Source organism: Sinohyriopsis cumingii, chromosome 9, assembly GCF_028554795.1.
Source record: "Sinohyriopsis cumingii isolate HCF-2022 chromosome 9, ASM2855479v2, whole genome shotgun sequence".
Classification (NCBI taxonomy): domain Eukaryota; kingdom Metazoa; phylum Mollusca; class Bivalvia; order Unionida; family Unionidae; genus Sinohyriopsis; species Sinohyriopsis cumingii.
In genome coordinates, this window is record NC_142969.1 from 83,399,241 (window position 1) to 83,418,629 (window position 19,389).

The 19,389-nt window shown below is 34.9% G+C and overlaps 1 protein-coding gene across 2 annotated transcripts in view; it reads left to right on the top strand.

Annotated features, from left to right (window-relative positions):
• Positions 1-19,389, top strand: part of LOC149792143 (uncharacterized) — a 102,482-nt gene that overhangs the window by 8,690 nt on the left and 74,403 nt on the right. For both annotated transcript variants that reach the window (XM_089969349.1, XM_089969350.1), the window contains exons 2-5: positions 3,344-3,532; positions 9,820-9,927; positions 10,172-10,366; positions 11,635-11,730. In XM_089969349.1, coding sequence (XP_089825475.1) covers positions 3,344-3,532; positions 9,820-9,927; positions 10,172-10,366; positions 11,635-11,730 — 588 coding nt within the window. The remainder of the gene's footprint in view (positions 1-3,343; positions 3,533-9,819; positions 9,928-10,171; positions 10,367-11,634; positions 11,731-19,389) is intronic.

Sequence of the window (19,389 nt, forward strand, 5' to 3'; positions counted from 1 at the left end):
GATCAGAATCTGGGTACTCCGAGTGTAAATAAATATAAAAGCAACGCGAGCCCGATACACAATGACGATATAACTCAATATAAGCATAAACAATGTAGTGTATGTGCGTGATCCAGATAGAGACCAGGAAGTAGTAACAAAAATCAGGTTGCCGATGGGGACTGGAATAGCTACCTCAATAACAGTAGGGGAAGCCCACGCTGGAATTGTGAACAGTTTTGTATTATTTGTGACCGGTGCAGTTAGTGCTGGTGGAAAAATATTATTGACGCTACTTCATACAAAAAATGTGTAGTCTCGTCAATGTCGTGACAGCCGCAGAAATTATTAGTGCAGGAGTACTAAACTATATTCGGAAGCTATCGATCATTCCACCGTAACCACGGATGATTGCAGCGCCGTGTTGGCAGACCTGGAAAGCTGCAACGGAATCAAACATACAATGACGTTGACTAAAGTGTCTGGAGGCGATAAATCACCAACAATATCGTTAATTGACTTTTAAAATACTACTAAAAACGTACTAAGTTTCTGCTCTAAAGTATTTATACGAACGTTGCGTGCATATTTTCTTCTACCCGTTTTCTGAACTGCCTGCCCCGTCGTCGATGTGTATTTCGCCACTCGTATTTCTCCTCCAGTATTACTCGAGCGTCTTTGATAAGATATGTATAATTGATTCTGCCAAGTCCATATTAAGCTCTTTTTAAGCTTATGTTTGTAGGGTAGTCTGCAGCGTTCACGCAGTCGCACTTCTTACAATTGTTAAAATTTACCTTTTTTACAATCACTATGCAATTTCGAGTGTTGTTGATAATTATGATTTTGTAGATTTTTAGCTCATCAAGAATCAAATACATTCTCTCAGCATTTACTTTTTGTTGTAAAATTTATCCATATAAATATTGTTAAATGAGATAATATAGCTCGGATTGCTTTTCGCACATGGTAAGCTTTAATGACACTTTTGACCCATTAAATGGTATTGAGGAAACATTTAGCACATTATTGGTTTTAAATCACATGTTTAGCAGATCTTTTGAATGAAGAACAAGTTCAGACACTATTGGCTTTATGGATACCTGTAGCACATTATTGGCTTGAAGGAGAAGTTAGCACATGACCGATTGTCTCTAAGCTAATAATATGTTAAGCGTGTCGTTATTATATTGGGCACTCCAATCCTCCATAATATGGATCTATTGTTATATTGGTGACCTAATCCTGTCATTGTTTTTAAGTCAAACGGGCTTTAAAAATAAATTGAATTTTCCAAAATAATCTTATTGATCACGCAAAGGCTTGTTCGATAAATCTGATGCTCACTATTGGGTGATATCACCATCGGACAATAAACTTAGTACAATGTATTTACATTTTGTGGTTGTACCTTAACATTTCTTTGATCCGCATGTCATTGGCATCACTGGACTCTTTTTATTTTACTTATGAGAACATAATGATATAAACCTAAACGGAACTGACTTTCTTCTGCAACCGTATATATAGACAAGCATAATATAAACAAATAGATTGGGACAATAGGGGATATATAAACCGAAGAGGTCAACGAGATAATAATCCAAAGTCTGCTGGAGATTATTAACGTTTCAGTCAGCGAGATTTTTGGTGCAGTTTTCTCCTCACCAGAAATCATCACGAAGTTGTTTTTTTCCTTTGTTGATATTATTGGAAACGTGAACAATATAAATGTATTGCTATTAATTTGTGTAATATATATCGTTCATATATCTATTATATCGTTGCAATTTATTACTTGCATGCCATTTTGGATGATTCATACCAGAATTTCTATTTCCCAACATCCACGGGCTCTACACAATATAGTTTTCACTGCATACTATTCATTGGTTACATGGGACAAGACCGACGATCGGCATATACCCAACAATGCTCACTGTTGCACTGCCTGCCACAACGCGTTGACTTTCCCATGTGTAGCCATTTGTATTGACTATTTCCGATCATATATGTTAAGACTAAAATGCTTCTAATTAATTTTAGTGTGTAGGTAGTGCAGCAGGGGGCCTCCACGGTGTTTATTTTGCTGTTTGATTGAGGCGGGGATGGGTCATACTGGAACAAATGTATTTCCCAGTTGCGATTTTTACAATTTTTGTACCTTGATGTGTGCTATCCATAACCAGTTTGCCAAGAAATAAATCTCTTTCAGCAAGATGCGTACTTGCTTCTTTTCTATCTATCTATCTATCTATCTATCTATCTATCTATCTATCTATCTATCTATCTATCCATCCATCATTCCATCCATCCATCCATCCATCTATCGATCTATATATCTATCTATCTATCAATCTATCTATCTATCCATCCATCCACCCATCCATCCATCCATCCATCTATCTATCTATCTATCTATCTATCTGTAAATCTGTCTATCTATCTATCTATCTATCTATATATCTAACGTGTTCTCCCAGCTAATGCTTTTCTAGATTCCAAAATCAAGACGTGCTCTTGTACGAATTATTTAGTTACGAATTATTGTGAATTGTCTCCCCCACCATATTGTTTCATCAATTCTACGAGGTAAAGTTAATTGTTGCCTTCTTAGCATGTGTATTCTTGTCGATATGTGATTTTAAATAAAAACCTTTTATTAATACACCTCTCATAGGCGTCATACATTTCCTGTTTCCTCTCTGGTATGACTTCTTTTAAATGCAACTAAATGTATCACGACAAGAAGGTTTCACAAAACGTCTTTTTGATATCTTAATCTTCAATGGAAGTTAGGGCAGACTTGTAAGAATTATTGGATGAAAAGATATACAGCATCGACATTTCTCTCAAACAAAGCACATTGTATTATTTTGATGCTATGGTCATCGGGTCCAGCAACTGCAAATTGAATCACAGCATGTTATCTAGCCTGATGGATGATTGCGATATATAGAGCTGTAGTATTTGAAGTAAAAGCATAGTTCGAGGTAATTACGCTGTTTGCCTTGAAGTATGTAATTATGTGTATTGTAAGATTTCTTTAAAGTCGTTAATTGTTGCCCAATGTCCCTATTTTCAAATTGTATGCAGCAAAATATTTTTACATGACATTGGTATTGATGTCTATTCTCAAATATTTGCATGCGATTTTTAATTAGTGTTTGTGGCTACCATGCACTATCCCACAGTAGTGTATCTACACGTGATATTGCTGCCGGATGTATTCGTAGAATAGTATTTGTAGGGTCATACAATTTTAGCGATGCTCTTACTCTTTTCAATCTCTTAACGCATATGGCTTTCTCTGCCTATTTGCTGTTACTGTAGTCTTTCCATTTCAATATTGTTTCTCTTGTAGGCAACTACTACAGTCTTGGAAATTTTCTGGACTTTAATAATGCATTGGAAAGATGCCAAAGAAATGGGTCGCATCTGCCACTTATAGACATTGAAAATAGTACTTTGTTACGAAAGGACTTTGTATCCGAAGGCAATTGTTTCTGGGTACAAGCCATACTATACTTTGCAACAGACATTCTAAAGAAAGGTAAGCTATGTGTGATACGGATCTTCATTTATTGAACATATTAATAGTTAAAATAATATGTTCCACCGATAAACCTGATAAAGCACTCTAGTTATTACATTTGCTATTAAAGACAAATAGCATTTTCATACAATAATTTAAACATACAATGTACAGATTGATTAGAATGTGCAAAAATATTGGCGTAAAGGTACATCTTAGCACAGCGGTCCTTAGCTAGGCCAGAAAGATAGTAATAACAAGTAGAATATACGATTCGATAATCTGGTCGACTAAAAATGAGATTACCGTAAAAGCAAATCCATGCTCTCGAATGTAATTTAGGTGCACAAATAACACGTATAATACATTTAATTAATATTTGTTGTGTATGCTGAGCAGCTACCATATAGCGATAAAGATAATATGCAATATAAATCTTAGTTTTCCGCAGATAAGTCAGAAGAACCGAAAAACAAAATCATGATACATGTTCAACATTTTCGGTTACTTAATACCTACAAATGTATTAGCTTGTCGAAAGTTTTAGAGGAAAAATGTATGGCTGTAGAGAACAAAAACACATACCTTCTAAAACATATGTTGAAATCAAATTTACAAACATTTATTATCAAGGCATAACTAATATATTATTCTAATATTTCATTTATGAACGGCAAAAGGTTAGGTCTTTATGTGATTACATTTAGAGACCACCACTCGAAAACAATTGCTTTCAGCATAAGCTGTCATAGAGAGTAAACATGATAGAGAGCATTTGCATCAATGACCAACATAAAACTACTAACTATGAACGAATATTGCTCAGAATGGTCTTATTGTTTGTAATTGTCTTCTTGATTAGTCAACATTTATTTGTGCCTCTTACTGTTTCTTCTTAATCGGACACAACCGCGGAGTATTTTATTCCTTACGTTGAGTGCGAACATAAGGTGTGTCTTTAAAAGATGTATTGGAAGAAAGTAACAGTTATATTGATAGGGTGGACTGCAGTTTTAGGCAATTCTATGCAACTTGTATTTGAATACACACAACTGACAATTGACTGAAGATTGTGATATGTTGATTAAGCACGTGGAGGTAAAACTGAATTCTCTTCAATCATGAATCACTGAAAACTCCAAAACCTTAATTAGATATGAAAATAACATTTTTATTCACGATACGTTGACGAAAGCATAACTGCTTTGTGTGTGAGTCATCAGTGGTTTCCTTTTATAAGGTCCAATCGCATTTTCTCCGTTGTTGCTCCATATGGATCTTTGCGCTCTAAGGTAGACAACTGTTCCCTTTTTTTCATTTGAAAGCAATGTTTTAAACCTTCCAATAAATGTTGTTTGTTAATCCAAAGTATGTAAAAAGATCTGTCTCGGTGCCGCAAATAGTCTTCAAAAAATTAAGACGACCAAATGGTTATGTGCAAATACTTTCAACAGAGATCCTCTATAGCAGACAAGAACCTAAATATATTCATAGATGAAATGTACAATGGTCCAACTGTGATATGTTGATTAAGCACCTGGAGGCAAAACTGAATTCTCTTCAATCATGAATCGTTGAAAACTCCAAAACCTTAATTAGATTGGCGATGCTCAAAATATAAATACAACACATCACATCCAAACAGGAGCAAAGTGTTGTGATACTGGTGGGACAGTGCAAAGAAGACGTTTGGCCAATCGTTTTTAAACAAAAGAAATTCGTATAACTCTGCTCGTTGCGAGTGATCAATGATATCGTATCTCTGTAAGTGTTTCTAAGTATGTTTCTGTGCAGTAGAAGAGGTCCGCTCGCACACATCTTTAGTGTTATAACGCATATCCTTTTGATGGCGTTTTTGCTGATATAAGCAACCTTCATAATGACTCTTCCTTTATGCCGGTAATCATATTTAAAGGCATATTCCTCTGTTAAAATGGTATTGTGGTTTCTTCAAACACTTTAGCGAACGCAATCAAAATCATGGCCCTCAAGGATGCACATGAATTCATAACGTAACAATTGGCTAGTGGCTTGAAGTCTTTTGAGCACGATTTACTCTATAGAGATGCAGTGCTGAGAGTAGGCATATTTTAAAGACAGGGAAGTAAGGATCTTATGAAAAAGCCTAAATATGTTTGTTTAATTGATAAGTGGCTATTGAGTTCGAAGATGACCATGCCATCACTAGCTGGTTTGGTTTTATTACTTGACGATTCACTAGTCAGGCCACTGTGATCTGAATTGTCTTTGGCACACTTAACCGGAAAGGCAGCTTGGATTTGCTTGATCAACAAAGTAATTGTTAGAATCAGAGTAAATAGTTTTCGTGAACTTACTGCATGTCACATACGTAGTAATTTTCAGTGCGTGCCTCAATATCTACTTCACCTTATACAACAAACTACACTTACGATATACAAAAATGATGATATCATCTGACAATCATGTAAATCTATTTTTGTTTGCATTGATAGCACATTTATAGTTTACTTAATGACTATTATGATGCTAGTCTGTCTCCACAGCGGTGGAAAAATTGTAACAATACTTATGTTTAATATTTTGTAAAGTAAATAGAAGGAACAAGTCCTAATCCTCTTTCGTCATTTGAAGTTGGAGGCGGTTTATATAAATGTTGATTTTAAACCTTGGGCTGACTTTTTCAAACATTCTTGCACTCTCCGTCTTTCTATGTGTGTGAAACACACACACACACACACACACACACACACACACACACACACACACACACACAGAGGCACATGATACACACCAAAACATCCATCACATACACACTGATAGACATACACCTATCTGATTTTGAAACATGACCGCATTTAGTTTTTTATTCCGAGTGTACTCCATCATGTAATGTTACACGCGCATAAAACACATGAACCAAAATGGCGCCTATGTTAAATAAACATTATGCCCCTGAATAGTTTAACTCTTTATAAAATGGGGTCCTATACTGTTCTCGATCGTCATTCGGGAGAAGAATTTATACCTATCCAATTTTCGTTCACGGCCTATATACGAACTATCGGGCCTGCGATCACCCCTCTTGTCTCCCACTTGTACTATTTCTTCCTCGTGGCTTCCAACAGCTTTTCTACCGAGTGGCTAGCCTCTATAATGCATTTTGTTTCGGCAGGGTGTTTTACATATTTCTTGTTTATACTCTTAAAGTCGTTTGGACTGTTTTCTTCCATGAGTTCTACCACGTCTTGCACCGTTATTTTCTTCTTTGAATGTGGTACCTGCATATTTCCTTGCCAGAGCTTCCTTTCTGGTTTATGACTACAGCCAGAATCTGCATGCTCTAAGTCAGCTGCTTTAGATGATTTGTCTGAGCTGCCACCAGCGCCACTAGCGTGTCCATCATCGCATTCTGAACATACTTTTGTCGCACTTTAATGTGGGGCTGTGTCTATGTGGACAAGAACTTAATTTTCTCTGTATTACAAAAACCAAATAACAATGTAATTCCGGGAACAATATCGAATTTGTTTAACATTGTATTTTAATTATTCATCATTCCATTCAAATGGCCAATAGCTGTTGTGAGTGAAAAGTATTTTACTTTTCAATGTAGTTTTGTATTTATTCCACATTACTCTTCAAGGCTAATATTTTAGAAGTGTAATCCTTTCTTTTTGCATTTTACACGTGTTTTATGTTGGATTCTGTAAAACATTGTAAAGTAGTTGATACAATTCTTAATCACTTGGGAACTAAATCTTGAACATCTCAAATTAGTTCTGATATTATCATCTACTACTGTTTTAGAGTTTATTTTAAAAACCTCAATGTAATTGATACTTTATCAAGCTTCCTGAAAGTTATATTTCTTTCTTAAACTATCTTTCCGCAATTTTTAAACTACATTTATTTCGCTTTTTAACATGGCTCCACTATATGAAAACCTGGAAAAAGAACCCTATTGAGAGCCATTGTCTACGCATACAAGCGACCAAGCCTAGCTAAGTAGTCATAACATTCACTCCAGCCATTTGCTGTATGCACTGTTATATTATATGCATAGTGACTTAGTATTTATCTCTTATACTTTAATAAACATTTTCTCAGCTGTACTCACTTTACAGTGTTGTGTTTTAAAACGTTATTGTATAGTTTCTTTTGAAATGTTGTATAACATAGGTCTTGATTAGTTACTGACATAAAAGTACTAAAAATATTACAGCTTTTTTGTCAAGCTATTTGCCTTTCGCTATATATCAGATACATGTGTTGTTGTGGAATCTTTATGGTGTTAAGATTGTAAAGTGCAACGTGCTGGGTATATCTTGACTTTGAGCTAAATCTGAATCAGAACGAATATTTCGTCTAGGAGAGCATATTGTCTTATTCAAATATATAATCAAAGTACAAACAATTCCGAAAACGAACACAGTTCATAAGGCCTTGTCTTTGTTTGTTCATTTCAAAGTAGCTTGTTTCTCTTTTAACCTTTTGAAGAAGTGAGTCTTATTACAAAAGTTCACATAATATTATGAAATGAAAACGTGCTATGCCATTGATGTTTTCTTCTAAATGTGTAAACCTGTTTTCTTTCAATAAAGGACAGTCCTTAGTGTAAATACAAAATAAAAAACGAGCACATACAACACATTTTACAACATTGAATTATGCAAGCTTGAATATTAAAAATGTCAACGAAAAATACTCGTAACACACCAGTTTTCGCCATGATAGTTTCCATAGCATTTCTCCCAAAATTTTGCATTTTCTAATTCTTTGAAGAGATATGATCATCAATGAGTTGTAAATGCGGTTATTCAAAGAAATAAATTGTGTTCCAAGTGATCTGTTCTCATTTTTGTCTGTAAATGATGACGATACACAATTTCCCATGTTCAAGTAAAGTCACCAGTTCGTGTAAATAATAAGGGATTGTTAGGTCAGATGCTGAAGATAAATCAATTCACATATGCAAGAAGTAAGCTAGGAGAAACTTACGTCTGAAGCAAATTAATTATGTATGGAGAAAGGTATATTTGCGTTTATCTGAACTCCACAAGTTAAGTAAGTTTTTGACAGGTGCTGTTGGAAGCAACAATGTAGTTTCTAAAGAAAAGGGTACAGTATGAAATCATTTGAAATTGCACACATTGTGAATAATTTTGACGTTCTGATTGCTTTCATACCAGATGGTTTATATTTAGATTACTAAGTGCACAGTATACTTTTAACCGCATAACTGTATAATCTCTCTCTCTTTATGTATATATATATGTGTGTGTATGTGTGTGTGTATGTGTGTGTGCATGTGTGTGTATTGGAAATCGATTGATATTAATCACAGCAAAAGATGTCACAATGCGGGTACGTTGAATATCGGACTATGTTAGAGTTTAACCTATTTACAGCCTATTTAAGCCACAATTACCTTTTTGGAGGTATATAACACTTTTCTATACCGACAAGTGAGTTACGACCACATAGCTCCACGTAGCTAATATACCGGCAACATTGGTAGGATACCTAAAATTCTCAAGAAAATATGTATGATATTTCAGTTTGTTCAACAAGATTTCAAATGTGATTATCAAGTTGGCAACTTTTACATATAAGCAGTGCATAAAATACTCACGGTTTGATAAACATCAATTGCTGGAGTTGTTCTCAAATCTTTATTTTGCAATCGAGTCACAGTGATTTAATTTCAAGTTCTGGCAATTTGAATAAATTCTAAAGTCATCTGCTAAATACTGTATATATTGTTTTAATGTAGAAAAAAGAAGTATGAACCATTGCTTGTCGTATATAAATAACCAAAACAAAGACAAAGATTCTCAGAAAGGTATCAACATACAGATGGCCTGCATACCTTACATAATCGTATAATATTACAACCTGGGGTTACAAAGTTTGTATTAGAATTCCCTTTATCTTGAAAAGATTTAAAGTCTACTTTTAGACTGCTGACAATCTTGTTATTAGCTGAGAGTGAAATATGATAAATAGGTCAATCTTGGATAATTCTTATTAACTTAATCAGAAGCGTCACGATGTTTGAGAAAACGAAAAATAATGGTAGTAACAGGGATAATGACTATAGCTACTTTCGAAGATTTATCAAAATCTCTAAAATGTCAACGTACAGAAAGAAACTAAAACCGCAAACACACACACAAACGAACCGACAAAAACGGACCTAGAAAGCAAATTCTATAGAATGAGTAAGCTGAATTAAACGTCTATTTAGATGGTAGATTCATTAAACATTTCATCTCGGAAATACTATCTAAATATCTTAAGGTCCTATTCAATATTTGTTTCAGAATTTCCATACCCAGAGTTTTGTTGTGGAACTTTACAGAAAGATGGCAAAAATCTTATACATTCATGTATTGCTTGCTCCAATAAGGCTCCATACATATGCATGTCAGGTAAGATTCATTTGAATATGATATCATAAAGTCGAATATAAATAAAACTATCCAATATTGTTAAATGTTAGTGAATTTACTGGGATAATATTAACTGCTTTTACAAGACAATATGAAGTAGGTATTGAGCCATCTCATTCTTATTCTTCGTGATTAAAAGCAAAAGACTGACTCATAAACAAATTTGATGATGAAAGGTTATTCCACTGAAAAGAAAATATTATGGTAATTTTATTATTTTTAGATCTTAATGTGTATGAATCAGGATCGAACGTGCAAGCCTCTACATGGGTTGATGCGCGAGATGACTGTAAAGCTAAAGGAGGTCTTCCATTGGCAAACAATACTAATCTTCAATCAAAATTGATGGACTCACAACATGAGATGAGATCGTTTTGGATAGCTAAGATAGGGTGGATTAGGTCATTTCCCCCCACAGGTATGTTTTTCAAGGATTAAACGAATCGTCTGGTAATATAAACTATTTTACTGTCGCCCCATATATTACATGATTATGCGTATCATCACTCTCCTCCTCATCTTTTTTATTTTTCTTCTTCTTCTTCTTGTTCCTGTTTTTCTATTTATTATTTTTATTATTTCCGTTCTTATTTGTATTGTTGTTCATGTTGTTTTGTTGTAATTTCAGTTGGATTTTACCAATAATGTTCTCATTTAAATCAGGTCACAAACACGTCTTTTTATTAAAAATTATTCCATCCACTATCGTTTTAAAGATATATTCTTTAACATTCTGTACTAGCTTAAAAAAGACTTTGATGCTAAGTATGCCTGAATTTTAAAGTATGGCCTTTCAACGATTATAAATGAGGATTAACATCCAAATAAATTATAATCCTCCAACAATACAACGGTACGTTTTTGTATAGATCACTGGTATCAATTTCGTTTTATATTAGCAATTCACTGCTATATTTTTGCCCCATGGATGTTATTCAAAAGCATTTAACAAACAGCGTCATATCTCAATTGTCTCAAGCGAAAATAATAAACATAGTATAGTGTGCACCATTTCTACACAAAGTTATTTTGATAAAATAAGACTTTGAAGTCTGACTCATTTTCTAAGTTTCGGTGTATCTATGTACTTGCTAAAAAGTTAGTATTCCCCTTTTTAAACTGAGTGCACTTGAGCTACGCTATAATTACCTATCCTAAAGGACTAAATGTAAAGTCTAGTCAATCGCTGATAATAAAATTCCCAAATCAGATTCGTACGGCTTGATGCATCCAAAACGTTTCAACGTGAACAACAATCTAGGAGGCATGAAAATCTTTTTTAACATATTTCAATTTCCTCGCCGATTCATTAACTTTTCAATAAATAACATCATCAACAATACAAACTCGTGAAATGGCAGTATATATATATATATATATATATATATATATATATATATATATATATATATATATATATATATATATATATATATATATATATATAAGTAGTCCAATGAACAAAATAAGTAAAGTGTTTTAGTTAAAATTTTAAAAACAGCCATGGATTGAAAACAATATCTATTGATATTGATGTGACGCAATACTTTTCGTTCTGTAATGTTATTGCCTCGGAGTTAATAGTATAAGTGTTGTACTTTCTATTGAGCTGTTTGTATCAAGAAATGAAAATCCATTATACGATGCAATATACATAAGTACATTAAATATTTATATAAATATTAGATGAAGAATACGAGTGTGGATATTGGTGTAAAAATGAAGTTGCATTTGGATCATGCGTTCAAAAGGGGCGAAACCAGACCACATATTGTGTTTCCGGTAAGTATACTTTCTATTGGCACTTCATTAGGATTTAAGTATTAATATAAAATGGTATGCTAATACATTAAATAAGGAATATTATTTGGTAATATACATCAAAAGATGATAAACCGTAAAGTGTAAAGTCAAGATACTTCTAATTTTGAAGTACATTACAAGTCATGTAAACTGGTTTGCATGGCAGATATATTTCAGGTGCGTCGTTTCTCAACGAAGAATAAAAATGTAGATGGATGACTCAGGATGTATATGTGAATAAATACGGATACATAAATGGAAGAAACTCATCCACATCATATCAATAAGTATGAACGCTTATAAATGACAACCCAATTTATTATTACATTCGCAAAGAATGCGACAGGGAAAAGAGAGGCAGATGTGCACCATTTAGATGAATAATAAACTTATGGAACAATGTATGCCCATTTACATAACGTATTAACACCTAAAGTAACAGCCTGGGATAGGTTATGTTACATTCGAAGTTTTAAACGGTTCAGGTGGACCATTTTGAATTTCAATATTTGCAGGATCTAATAATTTTACATTTAAAAGCTTTCTGCCAAATCGCCCTTCGTCATGAGCTTGATAGGGTGTTAAGTAGATATATATTTGATGTAACTCCTTGTACACTATTTTGTCTAATTTGTTATAATTTGTATTCATGGCTGTAAATTTAATGTAATTATCTTTAATTGAAATTTCGTACTTGCATCTACTTTAATATCTTGATTACGTAATATTGCATACGATCTATAAATAGACGCTTACCTGCGGGTCGATATTTACTAATAATACAATTGTTAGAAAATATCTTTACATTTTTAGGACAGGTTGGTTAGGTAGTGACTTAGCAGAATTAAGTTAATTCCCATTTGATGGATTAAATCATGTGAAATATTGTACGAAAGAACGAGAATTGCTTACGTATCAACTTCACATTCCAGTAATTTGTATGTGTGATTCTTACTCTTCTCCGTTGTGGTATTTTCTTCACCACAGCCTTCACGTCACCGGTCTGCCGAATGATCAGATTGTCTGTACTATTTTTCTTCTGTTTGCTTTTCCTCTAGATCGGATTCCTCTTTTAAGGCTAAAATTGACACTTTGTCCAGAAGGCGAAGAAACAAGCCAATGTGCACCCGAAGCTCCAAAAATGACTGATCATTAGTTTTGGGTGTGGATGCGACTAGCGAACGCGCCTGAATATATATGTGACGGAAAACATCTCTTACACAAACCAAAATGCATACGACACACTGTATCAAACACATGGAAAAAATATTGTGTGGATCTCAATGAAAGTATTTTTCAATTGTGTGATATAAAAACGCACTGCTCTCTCAAGAAAAATACACCGAGGAACGAGAAGAATTCGCTTTTGGTGAGAAAGCGCAAATGAAAAACAGAGCCAAACATCAACACAACAAAACACACTATCACACAAGTATGGGTAATAAGTGGTAATAGACGCATTACTATAACATTACATAAAAACACGCAATGTAGGAGGGAAAGGACTTTCTTTTTGGGAAAATAAAAGCAACGATTTGCACAAACAATCGCCCATGTTTGGCAAGTTGATGAGTATCTCTCTTTCTAGAGATATGGCTAGCCTTCAAACTGTATGTTTTGTTTTGGCTATTCCTCCTGAGTTATTTAATTTCTCGGAGGACGTTCCCGTCTCATTGCAAGCTTTACAACATAATACACCCTGTTTTTATGAACGAGAAAGAGAACGCCTCTGTTTTTACTCTGCGTTCTACCTTTACTTGCTGCTACTGTTATTGTCGAATGTTCTTCTCTTGTATATGTCTCTCTGACCACTATTCTTTCTCCATCGTGATGTTTTAACGGAATAAACCATCTAATTTAGCTTGCACTATTTTCAAGAGTTTCATGTTCCCCATTTCGTCAGGTGTCTGAATCAGCTTATGCCCCATTCACTGCAGATACTCGTAAGCGTAATGCAATCTTGTTAACTTTGAAGTCATGTTGTTTGTTGAGTAGTCAGCGATTGGTGACCAGACTTGCGATCGCACAGCTTTATTAGCCTTTAGGACGGAAGCGATATCGCTGCGATGTGGGAACGTGAATGAAAACATGACCCATGATAGAGGATAAGAGTAGTAAACATATTAATACGTCATTAAATTTTGTAAGGGAAAGCCAAGACTGTGTTGATAAGACAGTACACGGGGTTCCTTGTCATCACACATTATATAATCTGATTGATACGGCATTTCTTGTCATAAAGTCGGCGATCCATAAGAATCAAAATAGTCCACACTGTTATATTGGGAAAAGTGGATGCCAATCTAATGGGTTGACAGCTGTCGTCTGTGCTGATAATACAGGTAGGAATGAGAAAATTCGTCATTTACACACCACAGGATTCCAAGAAATGTGGTCAGAAAAGGTGATTTTCGATCTTTGATCGGAGTTCAGAGTTCTGTGTAAAATTGTTCACTTCCACTCATCATTTCGGATACTTGGCTGTCTTACTACTTAAAGTTTGGTGTCATTTCTCATTTTGGTAACACTTGGACACGTATATTATGGTTTAGTTCAGGTTAGCATTATCCATTAACTGCTGTTCAACCTGAACTATCTAATTTTGTCAAACCAACATGGTTACTTACACAGCTATTTGGAACAGAATAATTTATTTGGAAAGACAGGAGTGTCTTAAGAGAGGCGGTTTGATGCCAAATATGCTAAAATGATTTTGATATATAAGAAAAAACTACAATTTCCTTATCAGGGCTATTCTGATCTCTAGCAGGTGATCAAATGTCGATGATATCTGGTTTTAATGAATCAAAACGATGTTTATGACCAATAGCGGTCAGGATTCTATATTATTTAGATGATTTGACTTATACGACTTTTTCACGTAACGGCGGATTGGGCTTTATCAAGCGAACTTTTATCACTGTCGCCTTTGACCTTTTTCTTAATATGGATGAATATATTGCACGTAAGTAGCTATATCAGAACAATGGGGGTCACACATGACACTTGTGAGTCATAAGATAAATCCTATTTTAACTGAGGATATAGGTTCAAATGTAATTATAAGGTCCCAAAGTAAACGTGTTAGAAGTGGCTGACCTCATCTGGGGTTAGAGTTGATTTCAACTGGAACTATGATAGGTACGTATTGTAAATCCTATGATAAATGGCTCCATAGTTTTATCATGGGCATCTATTTATTCTACTTCTTCTTTCGCCAAAGTACTTCTGCAATCTCTTCGATGAATACGTCGTTTTGGAGACTACTTTTTCTTCTTCGTTAGGGTCCCACTTTGGATGATGCATTTGCTAAAGTTTTCATTGACCTTCATTTTGTTGCTATTGAGGCATTGAATTCCCCGTTCTTCATACTTTCCTTTTCCTTTTAGTTCTCCTTCCAGTTAAACTTTTTCTTCTTAGCTTCTTCACCTATGAATTATTTCATCAGATCCTTGGCTTTGGGTGCAGCACTGAGCCCGTGAAGCTGTTTCAACCCTCCCATCAAGTTTACTGCTTCCTGCAATTTTCCCAGTGTACACCACTGAGCTAAACGCTTAATATGCGTGAAATTCTTACTCGATGGGAAACGTCCCTCACACAAACTACATTTCGCGTTACATAGAGGACCTATAGTTGTTAAATCAAATATGCACAGGACGTAAAATAACTTTTATATCTATTTTACTACAAATTAACTATAGTTCATATTGTCACGCTCTGGATAAAGGGAGGAATGTTGTTTCCTTGCAAAGAGAAACACGTACAGTTACCAAACCTAAACACACACATACACAAACACTGTCATAAACAAGGGTAGAAATTGTGTATAGACAATACTCCTTTACAATCTCAAACAAACACACATTTTATAAATATGAATAAATTATGTGGAAGCTACCAGGACAAGGACCTAACATATAAACCTCATTTTGGTTTGGTATAGTTGAAAAGTAGCTCGTTCCTAGAAATGTGGTGGCACATAGCACGCCTAACACTACACATGCAGCGTTTACTCATCAATCACTACCACACGGATCGATATAGATGGGAAACGTTGAAGGAGCCTGTATTGCTTCACTACCCCAAGTCTCATTTTGAGGGACTCTGAAGCTTGTTTCATTTGTGATTTCCATTTATGTCTTGTATTATTGTTAAGAAAACCGTGTTCCTCCTTTCAACAAAGTTGAGGTTATGCCTGATACGATGGAAATGCACATAGGCTTCATACAGTCTCGCTATCTTGGAAGTTTTGTTGCTTCTTGACGCGTCAGTGACGGGTGGCCTGACTGGTAAATGTAACAATGTGTATGCCTAGGGTACGGACGCGATGGAAAACAATCCCAGCGATTTGTCAACGTGAAGGAAAACATGGCAATGATCGAGGATAGTGAAAGACCACATTCATAAAGGTTAAATAATAAGCAACATAGAACAATTTTTTAACAAAATCAACCTTTAAATTACAATCGAAGCTTCTCAAACACAAAATATAAATTAATAATTTCAGTTTGAAACCGGAATGTATTTACAGGGTTGACAACGTCCTGGAGTCAAACGTGTCTTCCAATGATCGGCGTACTATTGCTATCGATGCGCACTAAGTTTCTGAGCTAAAGACAAGGGATAAACCATAAGCTTCAGAAAAAAACATCTTTCGTGAGTGCTCACGATAAAAACAAGTCACTAAATTTTCTAAGGGATATCCAATAATATGTTGATGATGAAAATTACATCAATATTTTCCACACACATTGGAGTCTGTTTCTTGTGATCTCACGTATTGAATCTATTTGATTCATCATTTCTTCTCACAAGGTCAATCAGGTTATCCCTCCAAAGGTAGTAATCCATAATAATCATAATAGACCATGCTGTGATGATTGGAAAGGTAGAAGAGGACACGATTAAGTAATGGATGATAAAGTTCGTTTAGCGATGAGGAAGTTCATCATTAGCATGCACGACATGACTCCAGAAAATCGTTTACGAACTGTGAGTCAGAAGGTTATGAAGTTCACAGGTGTCCATGTTCGTGACAGGTAATGAATTGTCATCAATTCGTTCCTTGAAAACGTCTGTCAACTAAGTCTCCGTACCATGTTGCAAAAGTACTTCGATGAATTGGATCTACAGAGACGCCAGTGGAGAAAATAAATAGTCACTTATGTCTTTATACAATGCCATTTGATTAACACTATGTCGTCTGTGATGAGACTCCAAGAGTCATTAAGATGATCTCGCAATATTTCTTCATCGTTGATCAACGCACGTTAATCCTGTTGAATCTGACTTTTGTAATCGCTTTATTTGTAAAATATTGTGATGGGCCAGTGCTGTAATTCTCTGTCAGGTCACTGGCAAAACAGGATAATAAATGTTGTGCTCTTTCTTTGTCTTTTGAATTGTCATGTTGTTATCTTAGGAAATAAATTCTATCTTGAAAATGAATGAAATTGTTGATTATGCCTTATGTCTGTCTGTCTGTCTGTCTGTCAATCAATCAATCTATCTATCTAGTTATCTATCTATCTATTTATCTATCATTATATCTATCTATGTATCTATGTATCTATCTATCTATCTATATATATCTATCTATCTAGCTAGCTATTTATCTATCTATCTATATATCTACTTATCTGTCTGTCAGTCTGTTTGTCTATATGTCCGTCCGTCCATCACTCCATCCATCCATCAATCAATCCATCCATCCATCCATCCATCAATCCATCCATCCATACATCCATCCATCTATCCATCCATCTATCGATCCATCTATCGATCAATCCATCTATCCAATCATCCATGTAGGTATGTATGTATGTATGTATGTATGTATGTATGTATGTATGTATGTATGTATGTATGTATGTATGCATGCATGCATGCATGCATGCATGCATGCATGAATGTATGTATGTATGTATGTATGTATGTATGTATGTATGCATGTATGTATTATTACCTATCTATCTATTTATCTGTCTATCTATCTATCTATCTATCTATCTATCTATCTATCTATCTATCTATCTATCTAACTAACTAATTGTTATAGCCAGTTTTGTAGACAGTTGAAGATTTTGTTCCGTTTAAACTATTTTATAAGCACTTTACATACTATGTATTAGATAGAAATATATCTAATTACAATTAGAGTAGTACAAAACTACAACATAGGTTCTTTCATACAGTTTTTGCGGTCTCATCACGCTTTTGATCTGCATTAATTTCGACAACCGTTTATTTTAAAATTGAAAAAAATTAATGTTTTCAGACTCACTTGTCCATACAGCTCCATCTTAACAAACCATGGGTGTACAGACATTTAATATACAACCATAGAGATACATATATGCCACGGCTAACATCTTTTCTGCTCCTTAAGATATTATAAAAGACAGTCAAATGTTTAGTTTTATCTGTCTATCGGACTATTTAAATTTGTATCATAGTTATACAGGAATTTCAAAATAAAATTCTTATTATTTCGTATTCTTGTCACCATGGAGAACATACAACATCCCATTAATTCTTCGAAGAGGTGATCAATATATTGTCCCATATCTGAACATTTAATATCAAAGAAAAATCTATTTGCACCGTTAATTAAACTTTGTTATTTGACACTCAGCACGTCGTCTAAATATTGACATAAAAATTACTAATATTTTACAAAAGCGTGTTTGCTAAAGTATTTGAAAGCTTGAATATCTCGTACGTCTTGATAAACTGATTTCAAGATATTACCAGTATAAATATACTTTTTTAGCATAACCATTAATTAATGCCGAATGAGGTGATATTAAATAATTTTTTTTTAAACAAATCTAGCTTTAAAAGAATACTGAATTATTGACGTTAACTAAACTTTGTCATTTGACACTGAGCAACTCGTCTAATAATCAATATTGACAGAACAATTACTAACCTCATCGGTGTAACAGAAGTACGATGGATTGGTGATGGCAAGCATAAGTTAAACTCCGGAGAAGTCATCATCTTATCCGGAAGGAAGGACAATGACCACCGGGAGGGGGTCGTCATCATTATCAGCAAAAACAAGACCAATACCGTTCTACAGTGGAAGCCAGTGAACGAGCGCCTGCTGTACATCAGGATGAACTCCAAGTACGCCAAGCTGTCTGTTGTTGTGGCCTAATAGGCGACGCGGAAGAAGAGGACAAAGACACCTTCTACTACGCTCTTCAAGCCGTTTTAGAGGACGTCCCTCGACATGACGTGCTGTTGCTACTTGGCGACTTCAACGCTAGTGTCGGCTGCGACAATAAAGACAGAGAGAGGACCATGGGGCGCCCTGGAGTAGATGTGATGACCGACAACAGGGAAAGACTAGTCAACTTCTGTAAAGAGAATGACTTGGTCATAGGAGGGACCCTATTCGAGCACAAGGAAAGCCACAAGCTCACATGGACGTCACCAGACGGCAGAACTCAGACCACATCATCATCAACAGCCGATGGAAACACTCCCTACAGGACGTGCGAGTGATACGGCACGCTGACATCGGCAGCGACCATAGTCTTCTGGTGGCCAAGGTAACTTTGAAGCTTAGGAAAGTTAGGATAGGGGTCTCCAGGAATCAGCGCTTCGATGTGGCCAAGCTGAAAGATACAA